Below are 25,166 nucleotides of genomic sequence, written 5' to 3'. Positions count from 1 at the left end.
CTGACCACAGGTCATCCCAGATGAAAACAACCATTGCTCTGTCGGTATTTCCGGTTAGATTTGAATTGAATAAACCTGCGTGAACCTGAAGCTTTTTCTCAAGTTGCAATGTCACTTGACAGCAGCTATTTACAAGATTCGCAAAAAAGAGATGGACGAGAGATGAAAAATCTGAAGTTGGTCATAGGAATTGCTGTTGGCTTTCAGAGGAAAACAGCTGCCTTGGTGGTGGGGAGGAAATAGAAATGATTCTTCATGCAGAAAGTAACATTTGCTAGAGGTGCGGTTTTCATGAGCCTCATGAGATGATCTGCAATGGTGAGGACTGGCTAATGTGCTGCTGGCAAATGTGTAAAGGTCAGATTATGTATATGGTGTGGTTTTTTTTTTTCTTGTAGTTTCATCTAGACTGTCACAGACATCCTCCCCTCAGTCGGGCTGCCCGTCACCTTCCATCCAGACGGGGAAAGTCATCTCCTCATCCCAGAAGCACAGCAAGAAGGCACTCAAACAGGTAAGCAGCATAATCTGGAACCTGGTGTAGGGATCATTGCAGTAATTTTATTTCTCTGGTAAATCATCTGTCTCGGCGGTGAAACTGCAGGGAAGTAATTCAGGACTTCCTGGCTGCCTTACAGCGGCAGGGTTTTGCTAAAACATCCCTCTCTCTTAGAGGTGATTCAAAATACTGTGCTTTTTAGCTCTTTTGCTTTTTCCCTACATAAGCATCTGGACTGTTTTGAATTACCATTTTAGAGAATGGATATAAGATGTTATTTCTCTTCACCCAACCTTTTGATAAATGTGCTTAGCTTTCTACAGTCTGTTTTAGTGAGCGGAAGGTCTTTCGGGGAAAAGAATGCAATCCACGGACTGCTTCCCCCAGTTAGCAGCATACTTTCCCTTCCAAGAAACTCTGTGGGTGCAGTGTGTAAGTGTATATGGAGGGAAGAAGGGGAAGAAGAGCACACTGACTCTGCATTGCACCTCTGCTGGGTGTTGAGAGAAAGAGGAGGACTGAGTATTTTCCATGCTTGGGGACTGGCTGTTGGTAGATAGTGTTAATTGTGCGCACACAGGATGGAATGGGTAAGTGTTTCTACTTGAAATGATTTGTTTCTCCTAATGAAAAATGCAAGATGAATTAGTTCCCCAAGTGGCTTATTTGCAGGTGTTTCCCCAACTGCATTGTTTAGTTTTCCATGTCCTTAGAAAGGAAATGCTTGATCAGGGTTAGATTTACTCCTTAGTAAAGTAAAAATCTGCAAGGACTTATGAATCAAGTTGCAGAGGAGGTGCTAGTCCAAGGATTACGGAAGCTTGTCACAGACAGATGAAATCATGATGTGTTCCAGATAGGATTTACCTTTTCTAGCCCAGCCTGTTCTCCTGACATTTTCCAGCTGAGAAGCAATGCTCAGGATGGCATTCAGCTAACAGACATGCCTGTGGCCCTGGGAAAAGGATCTGCGGTGAGAGAGAAGGATCTAATTAGGGCATAGTACTGAGGAGAATATACAGGGTAAGATAAGGCAACTGGATAAACTGGAGCTTTGTTTCCAGCAAGAGAGGGTTGAGTTGATATCAAAATGAGATGCCAGCTTTAGGGACTCTTCTCTCTCTTTTCCCACTAGGCTGTTCTCGACAGAAGCGTCACTTGTTACTGTGATGTTGCTTGCTGCTGATAGCTGCAATAACAAAATGAGATTGTGTTGTCACTTTAGGCAGATTTTCTTCTGAAGTTGAGAGTCAAGCTTTCACTTTCATTTGAGTCTTCGGAAAATTGCTTCTCACTAATTCTGCAAGATATTAATTAACACTCTTTGCTTTCCCGTCCTCATCCTTCTTTAAGCCTGGCTGGCGATCATTTCTCTCCAACATCCACAAAGGCTTTCCTCTTTTAAGAGAGTGATCAAACAGGCTCAGGGTTTGTTAGAGATAGTCCTGCTTCCCTTCTCGTGCTCAGCAGTTCCTCTTCATTCTTCTCTGCTCTGTAGGCTCCTGTTCCACAGAATCACAGGTTGGAAGGGACCTCTTGGCAGACTCACACTCCATTTCCAGACCCACGCTCCATTTCCAGACCCATACTCCATCTACTTTACTCCTCTCTTTCTAGCCTCTGTCCTTACCTACCTAATAATTTTCTGCTTTTCATCTCTGAATTCTCCATGCTCCTGCTCCCACCAGCCTTCCCCCACCTTTATATTCATTCCCCTCTCTCTCTGCTCTCTCCCTCCTCCACCCCCCAGCTTTCCTGTTCTGAGATGTCTGCTTCCCAGCATCCTTGTTCCAGCGCTGTCTCTGAATGTAATCAAATATGTCAGAGCTGGTGAGTTCCAGAATTGCGACAGTGTTCTCAGTTTCACTGATAATCTAATTGGTTTTGGGGAAAACCCTGAAAGAGAAATGGGGAACCACATGGAGGCCTTGATGTCTGCATAGCATACCTGTTTGTACACAACAGTTCTGCAGGGCAAAACGCTGTTTCTGATAGTGGTCACCTCCCATCACAACAGCTCTTCTCCCTGATCTCAACTCTTTTGTCCCGGAGTAGAGCGTCAAACTGTAGCATAATGAATTACTTGCCTTCTAGGCACACAGGGAAAAAAAAATATTGCCAAAGAACACTGTAACCATTCAGTCATTCTTTCTTACCTGCTGAAAGTGTGCTCCAGCTTTGGATCAAATTCAGAGCATTGCATGCCCAATCCATTGCTTAATTTTAGTTCCAGTGGAATTCTGCTGTTTTGACCAAATATCACATCTTCCACCTCTTCCTAAGAGTGGCTGCCACTGTGGTCAGGAAGAGTTATAAAAAGTAGATAGAATGAGCAAATACAGATAGCAGGAAGGAGACAGCAGTGTTATGAGTAGAGTAGTAGGAAAACCAGAAGATATTGAGGGAAACAACAATTAAAGAAAGCTTTCCTATTTTTAATTATGTCTGTGACCCAGATTACTTGCTAGCATGCACTGGAGAAGACAGCTGGCTGGATTCAGACCTCCTGTCTTAAGCGCTAAGTAATTATAATATTACTGGAGGGAAGAGAGAGCAGATTTTTACGTGAGAACTTTTAACCCTGGAACACCACGCTGCCACTATACTGGCGATAAGTATCAGGTCCTTTAAGAAATAACGATCAGAATTTAGCTCACAAACACATAGAGGTAAAATTGTAAAATACAGCTCAATAATATGGTGTGTAAGGGTGTGCCATCACCGCGCAGTATAGAAAGTAAGCAGATGGCTTCATTCCTTACAATCATTCAGAAAAATCCCGAGTTAGAGGTTTGCAATACCTGAATCTAAATTGGCAGAGACGTGTCAGTGCTCATCCTGCTGGAAAGATGAAACCATCATGGGGAGGAACCCCCTTTGTTACAGTGAATGTGTGCTGAGACAAAAACCCACCACATTGAGACTCTGAAATTTATAATCGAGATCCAGAGAGATGGGTGGGTTTTCACCCATCATTGGAAAAGGCAGATACTCCTCTGCTTCTTTCCTCTGATCCTCCGCAATCCATTGGCCTCATTTCATCCTTACCTAGCTTGAATGGCCATCCCGGTGCCATCAGGATTCACAGAATCCCAGGCTGGTTGGGGTTGGAAAGGGGTCCCTCTCATCCAAAAGGGTCCCTCTGGAGTCCCTCTGATCCAAGCCTGGCTCAGGCAGGGTCAGGTAGAGGAGGTCACCCAGGACCGTGTCCAGTTGGGTTTTAACATCTCCACAGGTGGAGACTCCACAACCTCTCTGGGTGACCTCTGCCAGTGTTTGACCACCCTCGTAGTAAAAATGTGTATTTTGTGTTCAGATGGAATTTCTCGTGTGGTGCCCGTGGCCCCCGGTCCCGTCCCTGGGCACCGCTGGAAGAGCCTGGCTCCTCTGCTTCATCCCCTCCCCGCAGGCACTGCCAGACATGGATTCCATCCCTCTGAGCTGCTCTGCTCCAGGCTGAGCCGTCCCAGCTCCCTCAGCCTTTCCCCACAGCAGAGATGCTCCAGGCCTTCGGCATCTCGGTGGCCCCTCGCTGGACTCTCTCCAGTCTGTCCGTGTCCCTCGTGGACTGGGGAGCCCGGCACTGGGCCCAGCACTCCCAGTGGGGTGGGCTCACCAGTGCTGAGCAGAGGGGCAGGATCCCCTCCCTCAATCCAGATCTCATCATGATATCTTAAGATTAGAAATTGCACCCTCTGCTCTGATAAGGTTTATACCATCGGCTTTCATCATTATCCATTACACTTTTGCCTGTTGTTGCCACATAGATGGAGTGAATAAGGCTAGGGACTGGGTTGGGCTTCACCCTACAAAAACTCTTGGGTGGGTGAAGAGTCGCTTTGTCACCTTTTGTGTGAAGAAGGGAGCTGTACAGTACAGATGTTTCCCCATTAGCTGCATCCTCGCGGGTTTTTAACATAGGTACTGGAGACCATAGGCAGGTGCAGAGCGAGCGGTGGGTGCTTAGGAGCAGCTCCTGGTCCTGCTGCCATCACCCTTGTCATCCACAGTGGAGCTGGCAGGGAGGAGCGTGCCAGTGACATACAGTCTCTGTTTAAATAACAGTTAAAGGTGCTGATGATACTGACTGGACGGCGCCATTTTAAATTATGCTCTTTTTCAACTCTGTAGAATAAAGTGGTGGTTTCCGCCCTGACGGCGAGGTTACCTCAGAGCTGCCCTTTGTGCAAACGCACCTGTGCGCTGAGGAACATCAGCCCTCCATTGAGGGAGGCGCAGCACACCCAGTGAGAACAAAGGATAGCTTAAAGGCAAACAAACGGAAAATGCCGTGCCCCCCCCCCCCCCCCGCGCACAGCACAGAGGGAGCATCCACGCAAGCCGGGCTGAGGGAGGCTGAGGGAGTCGGCGGGCTGGCGCTGGCAGAGGGCTTGTGTGGAGAGACCCTGGGAGAGACCCTCTGCGCCAGGGCGCGGGAAGCTGCCGCCTGATTGGTGGGTGCGGGGTGGTTAGCACTTTCCTGATTGGCTAGTTCCCCACAGAGGCGGGCTGGCAGAGTGGGGCCTGGCATGGCTGGAGCTGAGGGGAGCTGGGCCTGATGTGGGGTGTTATGGGGGAGCTGGGCCTGATGTGAGGTGTGGTGGGGGAGCTGGGCCTGTTGTGGGGGAGCTGGGCCTGTTGTGAGGTGTTATGGGGGAGCTGGGCCTGTTGTGGGGGAGCCGAGCCTGATGTGGGGTGTTGTGGGGGAGCCGGGCCTGATGTGGGGTGTTATGGGGGAGCTGGGCCTGATGTGGGGTGTTACAGGGGAGCTGGACCTGTTGTGGGGTGTTGTGGGGAACTGGGCTTGGTATGGGGGAGCTGGGCCTGATGTGGGGTGTTGTGGAGAGTGGGACTGTGAGGAACAATGGGCCTAAGTTGACTGGTATAAGGGAAAACAGGACACAAGGAAAAGTTTTTTCTCCACAAGGACAGTCCAGCAGTGGCGCAGGGCCCAGAGAGGTTGTGCCATCTCCATCCTGGAGTTTCCCAAGACCCGACTGGCCAGAGCCCTGAGCGACCTGGTGGAGGCCAAGCTGCCCCTGCTCTGCGCTGGGGCTTGGACTGGGGACCTCCCGAGGACCTTCCCACCAGAACTAGGCTGTGATAGTGACAGGACTCAATATAAATTTAGATTTATTAAAGAAACCTCCAAATGTTTATGACAGAGAACATAAGCGCGAACCTGACAAGAATTTAAACAGAGGTATCTAATGAATAATTGTTTCCTCCTCTTCCCACGCATGCCTCAGCCACCGTTGGCGTGGGCACCTCAGGCGCTGCGTGACCGAGAACTGAGGTGACACAATGAACAAAAGCAGAATTGTTTTACCTTAGCCGAGAAAAATGCAGCAATTAAACGGCATATAGGACAGGTGAACTGAGTACTTGAAACCTTAAATATTTGAAGTGATGTGCGTAATGGAAGTATGGGATTCACACAACTCCCTGAACATCCTAGTGGTCTTCATAGCCTAGTGCTTTCGTGACTTTCACTGTTGCCTGCAGTTCATCTTCAAACCAGAGAAGAATTTGTGAAAGCTTTCTTGAACTTGTTTATGGATTTTTGTTACTCATGTGAATGCCAGGTCTCTCTTTTTATCTTTCTTTTTTCGAAAGCTTTTGACCTCAATAACAGGAGGTTAATTGTGCATTGCAGAGGATACTTCCTCTTAACTGATTTTCAATTTCGCTGTGTTTCAGTTTGGCTGAATGGTTTTTTTAAACCTGTGGTAGAAGTGGCTAAATAGGAACTGTTTTATAAATTGCAAAATAGGAATCTAACACGTCTGTTCATTATCTGTTCCTTTTGTTGTCAGTCTCCTTCACTGGAGTCTACAAACTGAGTCAGTTGGTCTTCTCTTTTGCTTGTATGGCAGATTCTGCAGGTTCCTGCATATTTTTATTCTGTCTAACTGTTGTTGTTATTGTAGTTAGTATTGTTGTTATTACATTATTGTTGTGGGGGTTTGGGGTTTTTTAAGATAGTGGTGATCTCTAGTTAACAGTTCCACTCATTTGTATATATGCAGCATAATATTTCCTGTTACTCCCTGTTTTGAAATTCCGCAGTATACTTGATCCGTCACAATTTATTCTGCTGTTATTTGTGTTTGAATTGTATTTTTTGAAAACAGACACTTTGGTTTGGGTAAATGCTGCAGTTTAACCAAATGCCTTCTTACTTCCTTGTCTTAGTCATTTGTGCCTTGTAGGCTCTATTATGCTTGCCTTAACAGTCTTTTCGGAAACAAAGGATTTTATTTTCTTCCCTTTAGTGTTTTAGTCTTCGTTACTCTCCTAATTAAAAAAGTCCTTCCCAATGAGTAGCATCTCTCTTGAAGGTTTTTAGTAAGTTGCTACTTGCTTCTCCAGGAGATGGAAATGAATTACATGATAGTACTTTTACTTTGAAGTTATTTATAGAATTACTTCTTGAACCATTCTGGATTTGGAATCCTTTCTCTTTGCATTCTCTAGAGATCCTTTTTTTTTTTTTTTTTCCCCTTCATGAAACACCACAACTTAAGATGTTCTGCAACCGTTAACTTTTTGCTTTAGGTGAAAAGGTAGGAAGTCTGTCTATTTGTAGTCATGTATTTAAATAGACCGTATCGGTGTCCCATGCAAACTGAATGTGTTTCAGAAGTCATTTTAAACTTTTGACGTAGTTAGAATCAGAATCTGAATATTGGTTGCTGTAAACAAGTGGTTTGTATGGTGTGCTAATAATTTCTAAGAATATTTTGGATTTCTCTTTGGTCATGTTCTTCTGTCCTCTTCCCCAGGCCTTGAAACAGCAGCAGCAAAAGCAACAGCAGCAGCAATGCAGAGCAGGCATGCCCGTGTCGTCTAATCAGCAGGTCCTTCTGAAGGCCGTCAAGGCAGCCAGTGACTCCACACCGGCAAAATCAGGTACGTGCAGTGACACTCCTTTGTGTTCTGGTACTGTCATGTCTCTTTAACTTGCCTTTTCTTGTTCTTAGGGAGTGAGAGAAGAAAATGCTCTTTCATGTGGCATTCTTTTTGTTTCTGAAATAGTCTAGCTTCTGTTTTCCTGGCTTTGATTTTATTAGGAATGCATTCAGTTAAGAATAGATCTTGAATAGATCTTACTGTGCCATTGTCTGGTTAAAAAGCTGCTTTCTGTGACAAATGTCTTTCCCTGTAGTTGCCTGTGCACTGTGGGCAGGTACTTCTCACAGCGAAGCACGTAAGGTGGTGTTTCTTTTAGTATTTATTCTTTTCCAAAGTGGCTTCTCATTCTGTAGTGTGGCTTTCATGTCTTGTTCCAAAGATGTACATTCTGATCCAAAAGATCCCCAAGTGGTTTCCAGCATTTATGCTGCTGCAGAAATTACTGAGATCGCTGCACTTCTCTTGTTCATTCAGCAGTGCTTTAGCTCCCTTACCAGCAGCAGCATTTCAGTTATCATAAATTCTTGGTAGTTACTTCTAGCTGGTTTTCTCTAAATTCTTTCCAGTGTAACTGATTTCCATTATAAGCTCCTGGTTCTGCGAGCACAACTCAAGTTGTTTTCTTCTAGATGCAACAAACGCCTCTGTGTTTGTATAGACTGATTTGCATGTTGTGCAAGGAAATGACTTTGTAGACTAATGCTGTCATTATTTTATCAATCCATGATTTGTCGAGTCATCTGTAAACATGACCAGTCGTGGCTCTGTACCATCTCCCAGATCACTGAGCACCAATTTGCTTTTGTTCGTCCTTATGGCAGAAATCGGAACAGCCTACGAAATGAAACACATTTGACCTGGTGACCTGTGTCGCACACTGCTGATAGCATGTGCGTTGACAAGTGTGTAAAAGCAGAGTAGGCTTGTAGTAGTGCTCAGGGACCTCCAGAGCAAGAGTCTTTGTATTTCATGGATTCAGTGGGATTTTCTCAGTGGATTTGCCTACCCTGGGGGATGGGAAAGTTGGCTTTGTAAATACCTTGTGGCAAACAACACACTGTAAAAACAACATCTTGTTTGTTTGTTTGTTTTGAGCCAGGCTCCTTGTACCTTTGTTTGATTCATTCTAATTATCAAACAGGCAATGAACAACTATTGTTTATTCAGCAACATCTTGCCACTTATGATTTTTGTGGACTTCTCTTTCTCAGTTTGAAGAGTCCTACTGTATTTTCTCATTCCTCATATGGAAAGCTATATGCTTTTTGCAATAGTGAATGAAACCTGTACACAGTGTGCAGATGCATTCTGGATCTGTGTAGCATCATTCTGGTATTCTATATTTTGTTCATCTTTTCTTAACAATTCCTAGCATTCAATTTATTTTTTTTTTACCCCACCATAATCAGGCATTTTCCTAGAACTGCTGAGATTCCAAGACTCTTTCCTGAGTTGTCATTTTCTATTTTAGGGCCTATCAGTATGTATGTAAGGTTAGGGGAGTTCTTCTTTTTGCACATCACTTCATGTTTCTGTACAGTGAATCATAGCTGTTCTTTTATCGCTCGGCCGTTCATTGTCATGAAGTCCTTCTGCAGCTGTAGTGGGGAGGGGGGGTGTTGGGACCTAAGAAATAAACAGGATTTCAGTACTCAGGGTTAGTATATGTGGTATGGAGCAAGGAGAGCAGTAGCACTGTGTACAAGAGGAAAAGAGGGCTGGCTTTTTGAGGCTGAGATCTCTTCCAAAAAGCAACGATCTCCTCCTCCGCTTCACAGTCCTTCTGATTCTGCTCCTGCTTCACTGTCTTCTGCAACACGTATGCAGTCTCTAAGCTGTGTGTAATTCTGAAGGCCCTGCCCTTATACCCCATCTGTTACACTAATTACCATGGGTAAAATACTGAGCTATCTGTCAAACTCAGACACTTCTATGAGATGGAAATTCCCTTCCCCTCAGTAATTACCCTCTTTTTTCCATCCTTCACCCTTGATTTACTTGACTGCTCCTGATTCATCTCAGAAGGATGATGATCATGAAAATGTATCCGTTGAGGAAGACACAGCAAGCACGCTCACTCTGAGAGCCTTCTGTCAGGTGTTCTCTCACAGCTGGTGCAGCTGACACTGGCAGTCAGGAACCTTGCCCAAAAAAAGGGAGAGAAAGCAATCAGAACACAACAAAATCACACCTCCTATCCCAAATTCTAAGCTATTTTCACTCTTCTTAAAAACGACTTTTGGGTAAAGCCTGATAACATGGGGAATACTGAACTGTTACCTTGCAGAAAGAAAGTGTGCTTTTATTCTTCTTATAGCATCTATTAACCCAATTCCAGTCCCAGAACTCCTTCCCCTTCCAAAGTGTCAGTCCTTAGCCAACAAGCCTGTGCTTAGAACAACTGCATGTGGAGAAAGAAGTTGCATCTCTGCTACTGAGTCAGTCATTGCCAAAGCACTGGGCACAAGAACTGGAACTCAGTCAATCCGTTCTGCTAAATTCCCTGACATATCTTTGGCTCAGGACAAGCTAGCAGCCAATCCTTGGCACGGCTGGGCGTTTAGCACAGGCCAAACATTGTTCCTTGCAGGCAATCTGAATGTTGCCAACCCCGCCTGGGGAAGACAGAAAGCTGCAGGATTTAAACACGGCCAGTTTGTGCCTTCGGGTCAGGGGATACCCAATGTCACTGTTCTGTTTACTGGTGTAGAAGTAGCAGAGAGGATTATTCAAGAGCGATAAGGCAATATTAGCATGAAAAACATTTTCCTCTTGCATATTCTCAGTGTAATTATGTGAATGTTTAGCTGAAATTCACTGGTCAGGTTAAGAAATTTGATATAGCCATTGGAAACTAGGCCTAGGAGTTCCCTTGAGAGCTCATCTAGTCCACATCCTTTCCTCATGATGCATTCCTGCAGATGTTTTCTTCAGTCTGCTCTGAGAGATGCCATTGATGCAAAGACCAGAAACTCCCAGCAAGTCTTGTCCTTCCTGCTTTAAGTTTATCCTTAAAATGTTTTTCTTAGCCCCTAATCAGAATCTTTTCTTGCTTCCTTGGGTTTAAACCCAAGATTTCCTGTGCTATCCTCCATGGACACAGAGTGCAGGTTTGATTTTTTCTCCCTACCACCTTTTACATAATTGGAGATGTTTCCTCATGCTGATTTTCTGTAGTATAAAATTCTTTCTGTGTTTTAGTATGTTTGTTTATTCTCCCTTTCCAAATAGCTCTAAACAAATCCAAACCAAAACTAGACCAATCTGTCCTGGCTTGCTGGTTATATAGTGCTGGAATGTTTCTCATAACATCTGTTCAGACATATGCAAGGTTGCAGCTATGCGCCGTATATCCAGTTGAAAGGAACAGGCATATTTATCAGCTGTGCTTCATGCATCATTTAATAGCAGAGTAAGTATTTAATAGTTGACAAGGTTGCCTGTTGTTTCCAGGCAGCTTTGTAGTTCAGAGCCTTTCAAAAAGGGGAAAAAGGTTAATATCATCTTCCTTGTTTGAAATTCAGTCCTTGGCTGTGCTTGTGCCCTTTACACCTAGGCTGGTGTGGTCTGAGAAGGAAGGCAGAATTAATCCAGGAGAAAATTACCTATTTCCCATGACTGTATTAAGAAAATGCAGTGCCAGGTATATGAAATCGTTAGCATAAAATGATAGTTCAAAAGCCTTTTGCAATTTCTCTGCTAACTAGGATTAAACCTGAATGGTTCATTAGCAGAACAGGCAGATATCGTTCCTGGAGGACCCCATCTCCTGAGCTCCCTGTCCCAGGAGGAATTGCACCTTCACTTAGGGAAGTAGGAACAGGGAGACCTAAGAGGGACCAAAACAGGTAGGCTATTGTCATAAGATTGTTAGCTAACATAGAGTAATTATTAAAATAGACTAATGGAGTAAGTAATCTAAACTCATGTTACTTAGATACTTGAAGTATTGTTCAGTGTCTTTATTTTTTGTGATTCTAATGAGGCTTTTGCCTTTCCTGGGTATGGCCTGGATCCTGCTGCTGGAGGCCTGCTCCCTGGCCCTTCCCAGGCACTGCGTGTCAGGCCTCTGGGGCAGGAGGTCACGACATATCAGTCTCTCTCCTTATTTTGGTTTCACACTTCCTGAACTATTGCCACATCTACTTTAATCATGGGTGAAGTATTTTCTTCCAGCATCTCTATTTAATATGTTACTGGTTGTTTTTTTTCCTCTCACTTCCCCATATTTTGCTGCTACATTACAGTTGCAAGCTATCGTACATTCTGTATGTCAGTTTACCCAGCCTTTCTGGTATGAGTGTGAAAAGGTGTTTGAATCATAGGACCACTCATGCTGGTAGGGCCCTTGGGAGGTCCCCAGTCCAAACCCCAGCTCAGAGCAGGGGCAGCTTGGCCTCCACCAGGTCGGTCACGGCTCTGGCCAGTCCGGTCTTGGGAGACTACAGGGATGGAGGTGGCACAACCTCTCAGGGCTCCATTGCAGACTGATAATTTTTTTCCTTATATCCAGTCTGACTCTTGCCCGTTTTTCCTGTCCTCCTGCCCAGCTCCATCTTCCAGATGCCTCCCGGTAGGAACAGAGTGATGACTACCAGGTGTCCCTCAACCTTTTTTCTTCTCCAGCCTGAACCAGCCCCAGTCCCTCAGCCTCTCCTCACAGGGCAAGCACTACTGTCCCCTGAGCATCTTGGGGGCCCTCAGCTGAGCTCGCTCCTGGTTTTTAGGTCTTCCTTGTATTAGGGGCATTGGGACAGGACACAGAATTGAGGTGTGGTCTAAGGAGTGCTGAGCAGAGGGGGATAATCGCTTCCCTCCATCTGCTGGCTGTGGTCCTGTGGTCCTACAGCCCAGGACGCTGTTGGCCTTTGTTGCCAGGGCACAAGTTCAGCTCGTGTCTGCCAGGACCCTTGTGTCCCCTCCAGCAGAGCTGCCCCAGCCTGTGTCGCTGCCAGGGGCACTGCCCACCCGGGGCAGGACTTTGCCTTTGTCCTTGTAAGGTCCCTGCTGGCCCTTTCCTCCAGCCTGGCTCAGTCCTCGAGCAGAGTGACTGGTCCCTGCAAATTTGGCGTTACCTGCAAACTTGAGCAAGTGCTCCACTGCCTCCCCCAAATAAAAATGCAAACCAGGACAGGTGCCCTGAGGCACTCACTTGTTGCCAGCCTCCAGGCTGAATACCGAGCGTGACTCTCCAAGCCGGGCTTGTGTGGTGGGACACAATGTCAAATGCCTTGCTGAAGTCAAGGTAAATGGCAACCACCTCTTTTCCCTTATCCACAAATCCAGTAATTTGATCGCAGAAGGCAGTCAGGCTGGTCAGGCATGATTTACCCAGGGAGCTTCCAGTCAGCTCCTCTGTTGTGACCAGAAATGTGCTCCGAGAGGGGTCACTCCGTGATTTTGCCAGAGAGAAAAGTGAGGCTGACCAGTCTGTATTTTCTTAGGTTGTCACTTGGCCCTTTCTGAAGGCGGGTGCAACATTTGCCTTTCTTAGTTGTGGGGAATCTCCTGCATCTTCATCTCTTTTCAAAGATGGTAGAGGGAGCCCTCATAAGGACACTGGTGGGCTTCCCCAGGACCCATGGATTCAACTCATGTTGTCCTATGGGCTTGTGTGGGTAGAGACAACCTGCTTGACTCATCTTCCTTGCCTGTCTTTCCTGAAGAGCTGGTATCTCTCCATGCCAGCATCCAGCTGTGTGAGCTTAATGATTGTGAGGGACAGACAGAAGTTAAGGATCAAACTCATGTCACGTGTGGTCTCAGGAAAGCTGCTGTCCTCAGCTTTTGCTATGGCCTCACTCCACTGACTTAGGGTAGGAACAGTGTATATTTGTGCAGCCCCCAGTTAGACTGAGTGTTGATTGCTGTAAAAGCCTTTGAATGTTACTGCAATGTGAGTGGCGTTTGTATGTTTTTCATCAGCATCTCTGGAGTCCTTTTTTCCCCTCCTGTCCACAAGCTAGTTCACAGAAATGGCTCGCCGCTGGTACAGCGGGGTATATTGACATGGAGAAGTAAATTAAACATACAGTGGAGAGAGAACAATATCGCACCGCACTAATTCCACAATTTCAGGGATATATTCAGTCAGAAATGGAACAGCGAGTGCAAGGAAGAGAAGGAAGGGGAAAGGAACCAGGCAGAGTAAGAGAGGCAGATGGGAAACAAAGCTGGCACAGACTGGATGAAGGAATTGATTAGTGCAAGTAATTAATCAGAGTCAGCATTCATTTAATTTGTGACTTAATCATGTGTATTGTGGAGTTTCTCTTGCAGGGTATGGGGCTTCAGTACCTTTCCATACTGTTATTGCACATAAACCTAAAGAGAGCAGAAGGAGGACCAGCTCATGTTCTTAATTCTTCTCACTTAAGAAGAGGAGAGAAAGGAAGGCAGGGAGAATCGAGGGAAGAAGCTCTTCCCACCAGCAGAAAAAATACTGCTATACGAAAGAGAATGTGGGTGGCAGCGATTTGTAAGGAGAAATCATAATGATGAAATCTGTCTAGTTTGGCTAAGTAGTGACTTCGGAGGAGGACATGAAAATATCTCTTGAGTATTTGAGGAGGAGGAATTACTGAGGGTGGTCTAAAAGAACAAAAGCCACAGTAGTAGGTTAAAATTTAGAAAGTACCTATAAAGTATAAAGAGATTTTTCCTGACAGTGAACTCTGACAGAAACTAAAGCTGCCTCTGAAAGAAGTTTTAACAAGATCATTACTGGATTGGATATAGTCGGGAAATAAGATGGGACTAACTGGGAAATAAATAGACTCAAACCATGAATGAAATGGCTGTCCATGTCTTTATTTTGTGATAGTCTCATAGCTACAAAAGGGTCTTCTACTTTCAGCCTGTTGGGGAAGTCAGTGCTACAAGAATAAAGGAATAGAAGTGTCCTAGAAGTGCTTGTCCCAGAGCTGCTAGGACTGGGGTATGCACGTTAAATAATCTTTATTTCAGTCCAACCAGATGTCTCATGTAATATTTCTTTGTGCATCCCTGTGTTTAAATGTTTCAATTTCCTGTGCAGCTTGGGAAGGAAAGCAGTCAGATGGACAGTCAAGCAGCCCTCAGAACTCCACCTCCAGTTCCTCTCCCTCTGTGAAGCTTGATAACTCCTTGCCAGGGTTGGGGAAGAAACCGTTCCAGAGATCTGACAGGCTCCATGCAAGTAAGATATTTATTTTTCTGCTTACAGAGATTTGGTTGCTCTGATGACAGAACAAAAGCCTAAATAGCAAAATTGAGTAAAATGTGTAATTAATTCCATTGCTGAAGTGACTTCTGAACAATTCTGGAAGGTACTGCTAGTATGCTGTGTGAATTAGGATAAATAATTCAAAGCTTCCATATGCAAATGAGCCTCTTCTCATTTCTTACCGTCAGGGGTTTCTACCTGTGAATTTGCAGCTTGCTGTTTGAGAAGCAAAAAAGGACTTGCATTATTTAGCAGGCTTTTTAATGTACTTAAGACACTTTGATAACATTAAAAAGAAAACAGAAATTCCTTCCTAGATCTGTGTACTTCAGATCCCACTGTTATTTGGCTTCCTTCCCGTTCCTTGAAGTTAGGTCTTTCTCAGCCCCCTGACCTTCTGTGGTTTCTTTTACATATACCACTGATGGAATTGACCTGGGTGAACTTAAGGATGTTCTGAGGTCTCTATCTGTGCTAATCACCCTAGATTTCCTTTATCACTGGTGAAAAGAGACACTTCTCAGGCATGTTTCATTTGTCCTCTGTAATTAGGAAATTCTGCAACTTAAGTAGATTATAAACCTGCAGAGCCATATTCGGAATGGCTTCTAATAGAGCAGACTTCCCTAATGAAACAAGCCTCCGTGGCATTTGTTAGGTACCTTAAAAATAATTGCTGTTACCTCTGAAGCCGGGGGAGCAGTGTCTGTCTTAATATTACCCATTTTGCTAATAATGCACTTTCAATCTAAGCTTCAAAACACATGGTATTTTGCCAGTAATAGACAGTGGATGAATCCAAAGGAACCAGAATACACAATACAAATGTTTCTTCGTTATTCTTCTCTGAATGTGCAGCACATACATGGAGCTGGCTGTAGCATATTGGCTAATGCTGGACTCGCAGGCTTTCAGATGCACAAAGAGAATAGTTACTCATTTTTACGGCTTCGTCTAGTGTTGTGGCTTCTACACAGGCACGAGCCGATGATTTTTTATGAAATGCTTCTGCTGAGAACAAAGTAGGAAAGTCCAAGAAGAAATCCCAAGGAACAAACTGACCTTAACCAGAGGTCTAAAATAGAAAATTGATGTGGCTAAAAGCAGTCCTAGAAACCTTCCTGAAAATGACTCCGTGCCAGTCCCCAGGGAGCCAGGATTCCTGCAAAAGTTAGGTGAACTGACACAGGCTACGGTATAGTGGGTATGGAAATTTTCTGTGCTGGAAAGGACCTCCCACGTTTTGTTTTTAACTGTATGTGCAAAGGTAAAACCTATATTTCAAGTCAAGGTGTGAAATGGATTACTAAGGTGGCATTTTGAAAATCTCAGGTGCAGTGAACTCCAAAGGGGCCTTTAATCCTCTCTTAGGTAAGACATTACTTACGTCTTTGTGGTTCATTGCAGGGCAGCTGAAGAGAACAAAATGTGCTGAAATCGATGTGGAAACTCCCGACTCCATCCTCGTGAACACAAACCTGCGGGCGCTGATCAACAAGCATACGTTCTCTGTCCTGCCAACAGAATGCCAGCAGCGCCTGCTGCTGCTGCTGCCAGAGGTGGACAGGCAGGTATGTCGTGCCTTGGAAAAAAGAATTCCAGTTTGATAAGCCAGTGGCTTAAATCTGTTTAATCAACTCCACAGTCCCAGCTACAGCGAGAGCAGTGTTTCTCTTACCTTGGACTTGAAGAAGGCCAGGAGTGAGGGGAATGCAGCAGTTTCAGCATCTTCCTCTCTCCTGTCCTCTCCCAGACTCTTCAATACAGGATTACCCCTGCAGCCTTTTTAGAGAGGAGTCTTCCCACAGAGTACCGCAACAGACGCTGCCATTTAGCTCCAGCCTCTTCGGTTTCTGATGACCTTGTGTCACTGCTGCCGAATTCTGAATTTCGTACAGCAAAAACTGAAGGAGTTTTCTGTTGCTTATTCACACTGTCCAGACTGCAGTATAGCCTTGACCTGCTCCAAGGAGCTTGTGCCCTGACCTGAAACATTAAAGGCACTGAGCATACAGCATGCGTCAGCTTGGGAGTTTATTTTTGTGGATTGTCTGTTTAAATCTCTTTGTATGTGAAGAGAGGAATTTGGAACAGCAGAAAAGTTCCAGTGAGGAGGAATGGGTTTGTTAGCTCTGGGAGTGGCACAGAAAAAATGGTGAAGGTTTTTACCGAGCTCTTCCCTAAACAGTTGGTGATAACTGGAACAATTAACATGAGTGACAGGGGGTAAGAACTCTGCCTTCAGTATTGAAAGAAGAGCTAGGAGAATCTTTTGATAAGACAGTTACTTCAACTCAGCTGGATCTGAGGAATTCATCCATAGGGTACATAAAGAGCCATCTGAAGCAATCTCAGCATTACAGCAGTGTTCTTCAGCAGCTTGTCGCAGCAGGGATGATACTGAGAGACAACAAAAGAACAAATGTTACGCTTGCGTGTAAAAAGAGGAAAAACCAATGAGTTCAGGAAGTGAAGTTCAATCTGTTTATGCTCAGTAGCAGAAAAGTTGTAGCTAGAAGAAGGATGCTTCCTTCCTTTCACCTTATTCACGTGTCATGTTTGTCTTCAGCACTCCTACCCCAGCTGGCTGGGGGTTTCAGAGCAAAGTGGGGTTCTGCGTCATGCTTCCACTTCGGCTGTAGGGCTCTTAATTTGAACGCCTTCACGTGTGTGCCCAGAGCCATTTCAAATGTTCTTTAGACACCAAAGCTGGCTTCAAGGTGCCACTCCAGATGGAAATCTTCTGTGTGTCCTGTCTCAGATCTGCAAGTCCCTTGAAGATACTGTTCTGCATGGTGTTCAGATCAGTACTAGATGCCTGTGTTTACACACCGCAGCTGCCTCACAGGAGTCTCAGCTGGTTACTCTGGGCTCCTTTTGCAGAAACTGGAAGTCTGGTTGGTACAATCCAGAGCCTGTGACCCAGTGCTGGTCTCTGCTTCAGGGCGAGGTGAGCTGAGTCCCCACCTCCATATGCTCACTTGATTCAATCACTATAATCTGTGAGGGGACATCAGTTTAGACGTAGACACTTCGAGCACAGCCAGCCACGTCTAGTGAAGTTACAGCCATCCTCGTGCTGTGCTGCTCTTCTGGTTCTCACAGGATGTTAATAATGCCTGTGGGTCAGGTCTGCTTTACGGAGGATGCTTTGCTGAACAGATAGTGTTCATTTGGAGTTAGGAGGAGTTCTACCATTTTATGGTGTCTTGTAAATTCTAATCTTCAATTGGCATTCATCGGAGACTTCTTAGTCCAAGGCTGATCCAATAAATATTTGAAGGAATTGTTTTATAAGTCCTGTGGCCTTTGTAATAATTAGGTATGTGTCAAAATATGATGTGATGGAGTTTGCAGCTGGAGTTTACTGGCAAGAACCTCACAGCAGATGGTTAGACATTTCTGTCCTGACTTTTAAGTTTAATTGTCCTTAAATTAAATTAGAATTTGACTGAGAACAAATTTTGACTAACTAAATGATACTGCTTGGCTCCGGAGAGGACAGATTTTACATTTTGTTGTAGTAAATCTCCTAGAGCAGCCCACCAGATCAAGTGGCGATGCGTGCTTTATGTCAGGCTTCGCTGTAGCAAACAGGAGAAGCAGTGAAGGTGTTGGACAGTGGTGGAAGGTCACACGTGTTGTGTTTTGCTTGGCAGTGACTGAGTCTGCGCCCTTACAGCTGGTGCTTCTGTATAGGACGAGACAGGCACTTTCTGGGGCACGACCCGCCAGCCCTGCAGTAGTGTCTGTCCTCCAACACGAGGAACTGGCAACACTGTACGTGTCATAGTGGACAGTCTTGCGAATTTTGCTCCGCGTGGTTGACCAGTAGAAATTTGGACTAGAAAATCAATCTCTGCTTTTGTAAATCCCTGTAATGACTGCTCCTAACTTAAAACTTTAAAATCTCTAACTAAATCTTACCTAAAAACCCTTCTATTAGGTCACTTCCATCATTTTAATTACCTGCATCACAAATGGTGCCTCAGGAAAAGCAAATCCTGCACCGTTGAACATTTGCTGCAGAGATCTCCCAGTGCAATCGGATGTATCCTGCCTTTGGACAGTTGGACTTTGCTTGTTTGTTCTGATGTATTATTTATGCCAGAAATGGAAGCACATCAGTTTTGCCCACTGCAAGTTTTTGCGGCTCACTGAATGATACGTAATTTTTTTGTGTTTCTGGTAGAGAAATTCCACATTTACTTCTGTGGGATAAAGAGCAAAAGCAAACCTCGTATACCCTGGTTGTAATTTCCCACTGTGCTGTGTTCCAGTCTTGGCCTCATGCTTTCTCATTTACATGCTACTCCACAGCTTGACTGCCCTATTTGGTTAACTGTATTTTGAAGACAGAATGGGTTTTGAGCTTCATTTGTCCCTGTTTGTCCCGAATCGTGCACGGTTATGATTATATACATTTCAAAGTTACTTCTACCTGATACCTTTCATACTTTTCCTTCATGCACTTTTTCCTGTTCACCAGAAGACAGCAGAGCGATTGCTTTGGATGGTAGTTCAGGCGGTATCTTGCATTCATTTTGCAGGGCAAAAGGCATCTGATGGAGCTTTTTAGAGGCTGTTCTGTTTCGTCGTGCTTCTCCTTGCCACCTGCACCATCTGCTGCCCATGTATCTTTGTGCTGCAGCAGGACTACAGAGATTGGGCTGGAGCAAGGACGAGGAAAACTTACCCAGCCTCCTGGATCCCAGGCTTGGCAAAGCACAGCCTTAAGGCAGCTGTTTATTTTCTTCTGAGCAAGTTAAAGGCAGATTCCAGGGAGATTGTGGCAATGTTGGGACTCTTGGTCAGTTTTCGGATCCCACATGACAACACGTGACATTTGCCTTTCCAGCTAGTCAATACTGTTTGCTTTGTCATGTGTTCCAGGTTGGGGCGGATGGTTTGATGAAGCTGAGTGGCTCTGCGCTCAACAATGAGTTCTTCACTTCTGCTGCCCAAGGCTGGAAGGAGAGGTTGTCAGAAGGTAAAACTCCCCCAGACAACGGAGCAAAATGCTAGCAGGCTTTCAGCTAGTGAATGTGTTGGGGAATGTATAAAAGGTATTTTATGGAGGAGGTGAAGCACTGGAGTGAGTTACTGGGTGAAGAGAGCTGTAGTCGATACAGCTCGTGAGAGCAAATGCGAGCCTAGAATGATGTAATCTCAAGGTCACCGAGGGGGCTGCAGTAAGGAGTTCTCTTTTGAACTCGATGTGTGGAAAAATGAACAAGTGTCTGGAAGAGATGAGAAAAGAAGGAAAAATGTGTTTACAGTCTTGTTGAAATGACAGTAGAGCTCTGTTATTGTCAAGTTGTGGTAGCTAAATGCAGCCCACTGCTAAGCTCAGTAGAGAAGGTAAATTCTATTCCCAGAGTAACACACCTTGTCATCAACGAAGTTGTCTAGCCACAGTTGGTATGGTCAGTCCTTGGAGCCATAATTTTTTATGTAACATCAAGTCAGCCATTCACTAATCTATAGGACTCCTGCACCTTCAACAAGAATTTGCATCTTGAACTTAGAGGTGCTTAATTCCATCATCAGAAGTGCGCTCACTCATTGTGGGCAGGGAATGTTTCCTCTACAGAAGTGAACCATGCAGCCTGTCACCAGAGTCCTAAACGCTACAGCACCAGTCGTGGCTCACGTTAAGAAGAGAATATCACTTACTCATGCCCAAATGACTGACTCTTAAGAGACTTTTTCATAGCAAATGCATCCAGTTCTGTATGAATAACCCCTTATATGTTGTAGAGTCTGGGTGTATCTACAGGAAGGCACAGAACTGTCTCATCTGTTTAATTGTTAAAACCACCCCCAGTTTCAGCCACCATAATTTAGTGTTTTCCCTTGACTGCTTCTTCAAAAGACCTTTTGTCAATCCATGTCTGCTCATCTAGAGGGTGCAGCTACGTTTACGCAAAGACTTTCTCATCAGAGTAGAAGTGCTGTAGAACCTGCCACAGTGGTAAAGCTCACAACAGCGAGGGTGAGGTCTGGAGGTCTCCGCTGACGTCCTCGCTGAGCGCTGTCCCACTGCTCACGTATCCAAGCGCAATGGCACTGTGGGCAGAGCAGTCCTGTAGGCCTTTGTCAGCTGCTGCTCAAGGGTCTGAGGATCCACAGCAATGCTGTTTGGGGTCACCCTCAGTAGTATTTGACGTGTGCCGTCTGTGGGAGAGTCATGTTCCCACTCTCCCTGTTGGAGCACACCTCTGGGCATGTGCAGGAGAAGCTCATTTGAAAGAGTCAGGATGGTTTCACCAAGGCTAAATCATGTCTGAACACCCGACTGCGTTAAAAAGAACTGGAATTGTGAGCAAGAGGAGAGCAATGGGCATCGTTTACCTCAGCCCGAGGAAAGCTTTTGGCAGCTGTCTCCCACGGTAGTCTTGCACCCAAGCTGGACACTGGGGTCTAGGTGGGTGGACAGCCAGTGGGGTGAACAGCTGGTAGGATGGTCAAGCTTGGAGTTGGGGTTCACACCTGGAGCTGGTAACAAGTGGGTGGCTGCAGGGGTCTGTCCGGGCACCGCTCCTGTTTGTCTTCATTGTCAGTGACCCTGGGGGAGATTGTGAAGGACACCAGGCTGGGGGAACTAGGCAGTGTGCTCGAGGGCAGGGCTGCCATCCAGCGGGACAGAGACAGGCCGGATCCTGCCCTGGGGAGGAAGAGGCCCTGCAGCGACTCAGGCTGGGCAGGGGGACCTGAGAGCAGCGCCCCGGTACCTGCAGGGAGGCGTCAGGAAGGGGGAGCCAGGCTTGTCGCAGCGGTGCCTGGCAGGAGGTGACTGTCCTGATGTAATGCTGACAAGTAACAGCGCACTATCAAGGGACACGCTTTTAGTGTCCTTTGGACCTATTTTGATAACTGCGTCAAGAACAAACTCAGCAAGAATTTCTTACCATCCCCCTATTTGATGGGAGGAAATTGTTGAGAAGCAAACTGTGCAGTGATGGAAGTATCCAATTCCTGTTAATATCTTTAAGGAATCCACTGTTTTGGGGAACTGCGGTCTTGGAAAAGACCTGATTCTACTAACTGTTTGATCCAGTGCTAAAGACCACAAAGAATATGGTGTGTGAACTAGGGAAACCTTGAGAGTGAATGAAGTCTTGAGGCTCGAGGTCAGATGTCTATCATCAAAGCACTGCAGCTGTGTCAGAAACCCAAGCTTTCTCCTTGTGTAATGACAGACTCTTAAAATATTAACATACGGCCCTACAAACCATAATGGTTCAAAGCTGTGTTGGGAGGGTTCAGACCTCACATCAGGAAACGTTTCTTCCAAACCGCAGCACGTGTCTCTGTGAAACGTGCGCTTCAGATGTGCGAGAGAGGTCAGTTGTTCCCACCTGCCTGTGTCAGAATAGCATTCACTGCCAGAAATAATTTCTGTCACTTGTGCCAGGCAAGAAGTCTTTGATGCTCTAGCACACAAACTCCACCACAGCCATGCACGACTGTCCTTGCAAGGTGCCGTATTGCTTTGCCATCTCCATAGGCAATATCCTCTGCTCCCTCAAAAAATGGCGGTTACGCAGTGCGTGCATGCAGACAACATCCATTTGTGCATGGATTTATATTCGTCTAATAAGCGCAATTTCACACAAAGTACCTATTGGCAGCCAGAATGGACACTGACAGGGGAAGGAGTTGTGACCATCGGGCTGTTGCCCATTGCCACAGAGAAACACCCTGCAGCTCAGGAGGAATGCTGGAGGACCACAGGCAGGGTACAGCATCACAAGCTGCGAAGGGGCCTTGTGTGAGGTGGCATTCTCACCTGCAAGCATGTAGGCTCCGGTGCTTATCCCGATGCATTTTATCCGTTGTGTTTCTGAAGCTATCCTTTGTCACGTTTTGCAGGTGAGTTTACACCAGAAATGCAGCTAAGAATACGGCAAGAAATAGAAAAGGAAAAGAAGGTCGAGCTGTGGAAGGAACATTTTTTTGAGAGCTACTACGGTCAGAGGTAAGACCTTCAACTCTCTTTTTTATCCCACATTGCCTGTCCAGACGTACCTGTTGCCGCATTTGTAACGTGCTGCCCATCAATAAACGTTACTTTTCACGAGTCCTGAAACCTCAAAAAGGTCTCTGGCTTCATCTAGATGCCACAGAACTGAGAAAATTATCTAGGTCAGAAGCACTGTGCTTGCTGTCATGATTTCTAATGCTTTAAGTGGTGTAGTACTGTTTTCCTTAGGCAAGGCTGTCCTTTAGAGTTTACAGTTTAACTTTCCCACTCCTTGCTGTGACACAAAGACACTCCCCTCTCACGGTTCTGCTGGTGCCAGGATTCTGGAGATTGCGGGGTGTGGTGGTGGAGCAGGCTCTACCTTGCACTAAGTCATCTGCTCCGTAAAACCTCCGAAATAGCAGTTCTCTCTAGCTCCTGTGGACCTGTCTGGTAGAAGTCAATCAAATAGATTGAATCAAATAGATTCAGCAGGTTTCATCAGACTTTATGGGTTGGTGTTTGGGCAAAAAACCCAAATTTGATATTTTGTTAAGTGGGATGGAGGAAGTAATCCTAAATCAGGCATCACTCTGGGAATTAGATTCCTGCTTGTTCATTTCTTTCACAACTGAAGATGGATGAGTAATGCAGAAAAATACTCCAAGCTTTTTGGTGATGGAGAAGGGCAGCAGCATGGGTTCGAAGCTAAGGGTACGTCGGTGGTTCTGGCACCAGCCATTTCCTCTGGAGAGAACGGTGGGACGCTTTTCAGTGTCCCGTTCCGCAAATGTCACCATATGAGCTTGAGTCAGATGCAAGCTGTGTGGGGTTGTTCACACGCTGCAGAGCTATGTCTGCGGTGGCTAGTGAAGGGAATGGTTACTGTTGGCCAAATTAATTGGATTTGCAGCCTGGAAAATTGATATCTGGATAGACAACTAGATCTAACCTGCGTTCCGTGTATTTCATTTAGTTGGTTTTAAACTTCACTATTAAGTTCTGTTTCACGTCAAGTACTAACACTACGGAAGGTTTTCAGGAATTAGGTGTGTGAGACACATTTATTTAGGTTGTGGCACATAGAGAATCCTTTCTCAATTTTTGTAGGGATAGTATAGTATGCTTTTTGTGAGACTGTTTTACATAATAAAAATTCTGGTTTTGTTGACAGTTCTGGACTAAGTCCTGAAGAGTCCAAGAGACTGACAGCAAACACCAGCCCTGCTGAGCCAGAGACTGAAAATCCAGCAGCTGAACAGCCAAAATGCATGCCAGCCTCTCTGGCACCACTCAAAGAGGAGGTTACTTCTCCATCAGAGTCTAAAGCACAAGCAGTCCTGGAAGCACCAGCGATGGAGAAGGGAGGAGAGGAAAGAGGACAGGATGAGCAGCCCAAACCAGCCAAACCTGCAGAGGCCTCGGCTCCCCTGGATCGGTGCGCACTGAAACCTAGCGACCACCCTCTCCCTGTAAAAGAGAGAGTCCAAGGAGAATCCATTCAAGAGAAACCACAAACTGCCGCGAGTCAAAAGGCAGAAGAAGAGCGAAAGCACACCGCATCAAAGGAAGTGCGAATGGGAGAGACTGTCAGTACCTCAGTTTTGGCCCCGAGTAAACCAAAGAGCCCCGAAGCAGGTGAGGTAGAAGCGAAGGTGAAAAGTCCAGTGATTACTCCAGAAACTCCAGAAAAGAAGTCCCCTGTGAACGAAGAAATGGAAGTCAGCATTGAAGCTCACAAGAGGAAGTCAGAGAGTCGCGAAGAAGCTGTAACCACTCCTGAAAAAAAGCCACGCATCATGGAGAACTGTCAGCACCACCAGGCGTTTCAGACCCAGCCACAGTCCTTTCCTGCCACGGGGACCCCGGTGCCTCGGGTGCCCCCCCTCAAGGTAAAGAGCAGGGACGACAGATCCGCAGGGTGCCCTTCCGTGGGTCGGTTCAGCGGGCAGCTCTCCCAGAAACACTTTGCCAGTTCAGTTCTAGTTATCTCTGGAAATTATGTTACCTGCTTATTACAGTGATGGAAATATTTGATCCAGAAACATAGAAGCTCAGCCATTTGCTAAAGGGAATCTGCTGGCTGGCTAATCAACCTAACTTCAGTTAAGTATCTCTCATACACATGCATCTGTTCAATGGTCTCTTGGGCCAGAAGCTGGAACAATTGTGTGGAGGCCCAAGGCTGAGTGTAACAGGGAGTTCTGTAGGTCCTGGTGGAACCTGGGGAGGGCTGCGGAGGAACTGCCAGACTGATAACAAAGGAAGTTGTAGCCCAAGACTGGACAGGACTTTGGAGATGTGTGAGTACCCCTAGCAGCACAACACCAGGTCCAGAAAGAATGCTGTCAGCAGCTTCTACTAGTATATCAAGTCCAGAAACTAAGTTGTTTACCTGTGTTTAGTAAGACCATCTAGAAATAATGCAGTTCTCGTTTCTACCAGCTGAATGCAGTGCAGTGTCAGAGTAGGTAACAGGGAAAGACTATTCTAGGGACCATCTCGATTCCAAAAGCCCTTTAGCTCCTGAGTCTTGGGGAGAACCTACATGGGAACGGGGACAGGCAACCAGCCACCACTGG

General features: G+C 45.7%; 1 protein-coding gene across 3 annotated transcripts in view; it reads left to right on the top strand.

Moving 5' to 3' along the window:
• ASXL2 (ASXL transcriptional regulator 2) overlaps window positions 1–25,166 on the top strand; it is a 122,614-nt gene that overhangs the window by 85,696 nt on the left and 11,752 nt on the right. For all 3 annotated transcript variants that reach the window (XM_075750244.1, XM_075750243.1, XM_075750245.1), the window contains 7 exons: window positions 399–514; window positions 7,285–7,411; window positions 14,451–14,591; window positions 16,026–16,189; window positions 19,512–19,608; window positions 22,494–22,599; window positions 23,759–24,476. In XM_075750244.1, coding sequence (XP_075606359.1) covers window positions 399–514; window positions 7,285–7,411; window positions 14,451–14,591; window positions 16,026–16,189; window positions 19,512–19,608; window positions 22,494–22,599; window positions 23,759–24,476 — 1,469 coding nt within the window. The remainder of the gene's footprint in view (window positions 1–398; window positions 515–7,284; window positions 7,412–14,450; window positions 14,592–16,025; window positions 16,190–19,511; window positions 19,609–22,493; window positions 22,600–23,758; window positions 24,477–25,166) is intronic.

This window comes from Balearica regulorum, chromosome 3 (genome assembly GCF_011004875.1).
Source record: "Balearica regulorum gibbericeps isolate bBalReg1 chromosome 3, bBalReg1.pri, whole genome shotgun sequence".
Classification (NCBI taxonomy): domain Eukaryota; kingdom Metazoa; phylum Chordata; class Aves; order Gruiformes; family Gruidae; genus Balearica; species Balearica regulorum.
Note: the sequence above shows the minus strand (reverse complement) of the source record. Positions and strands in the feature narration are given on the sequence as shown.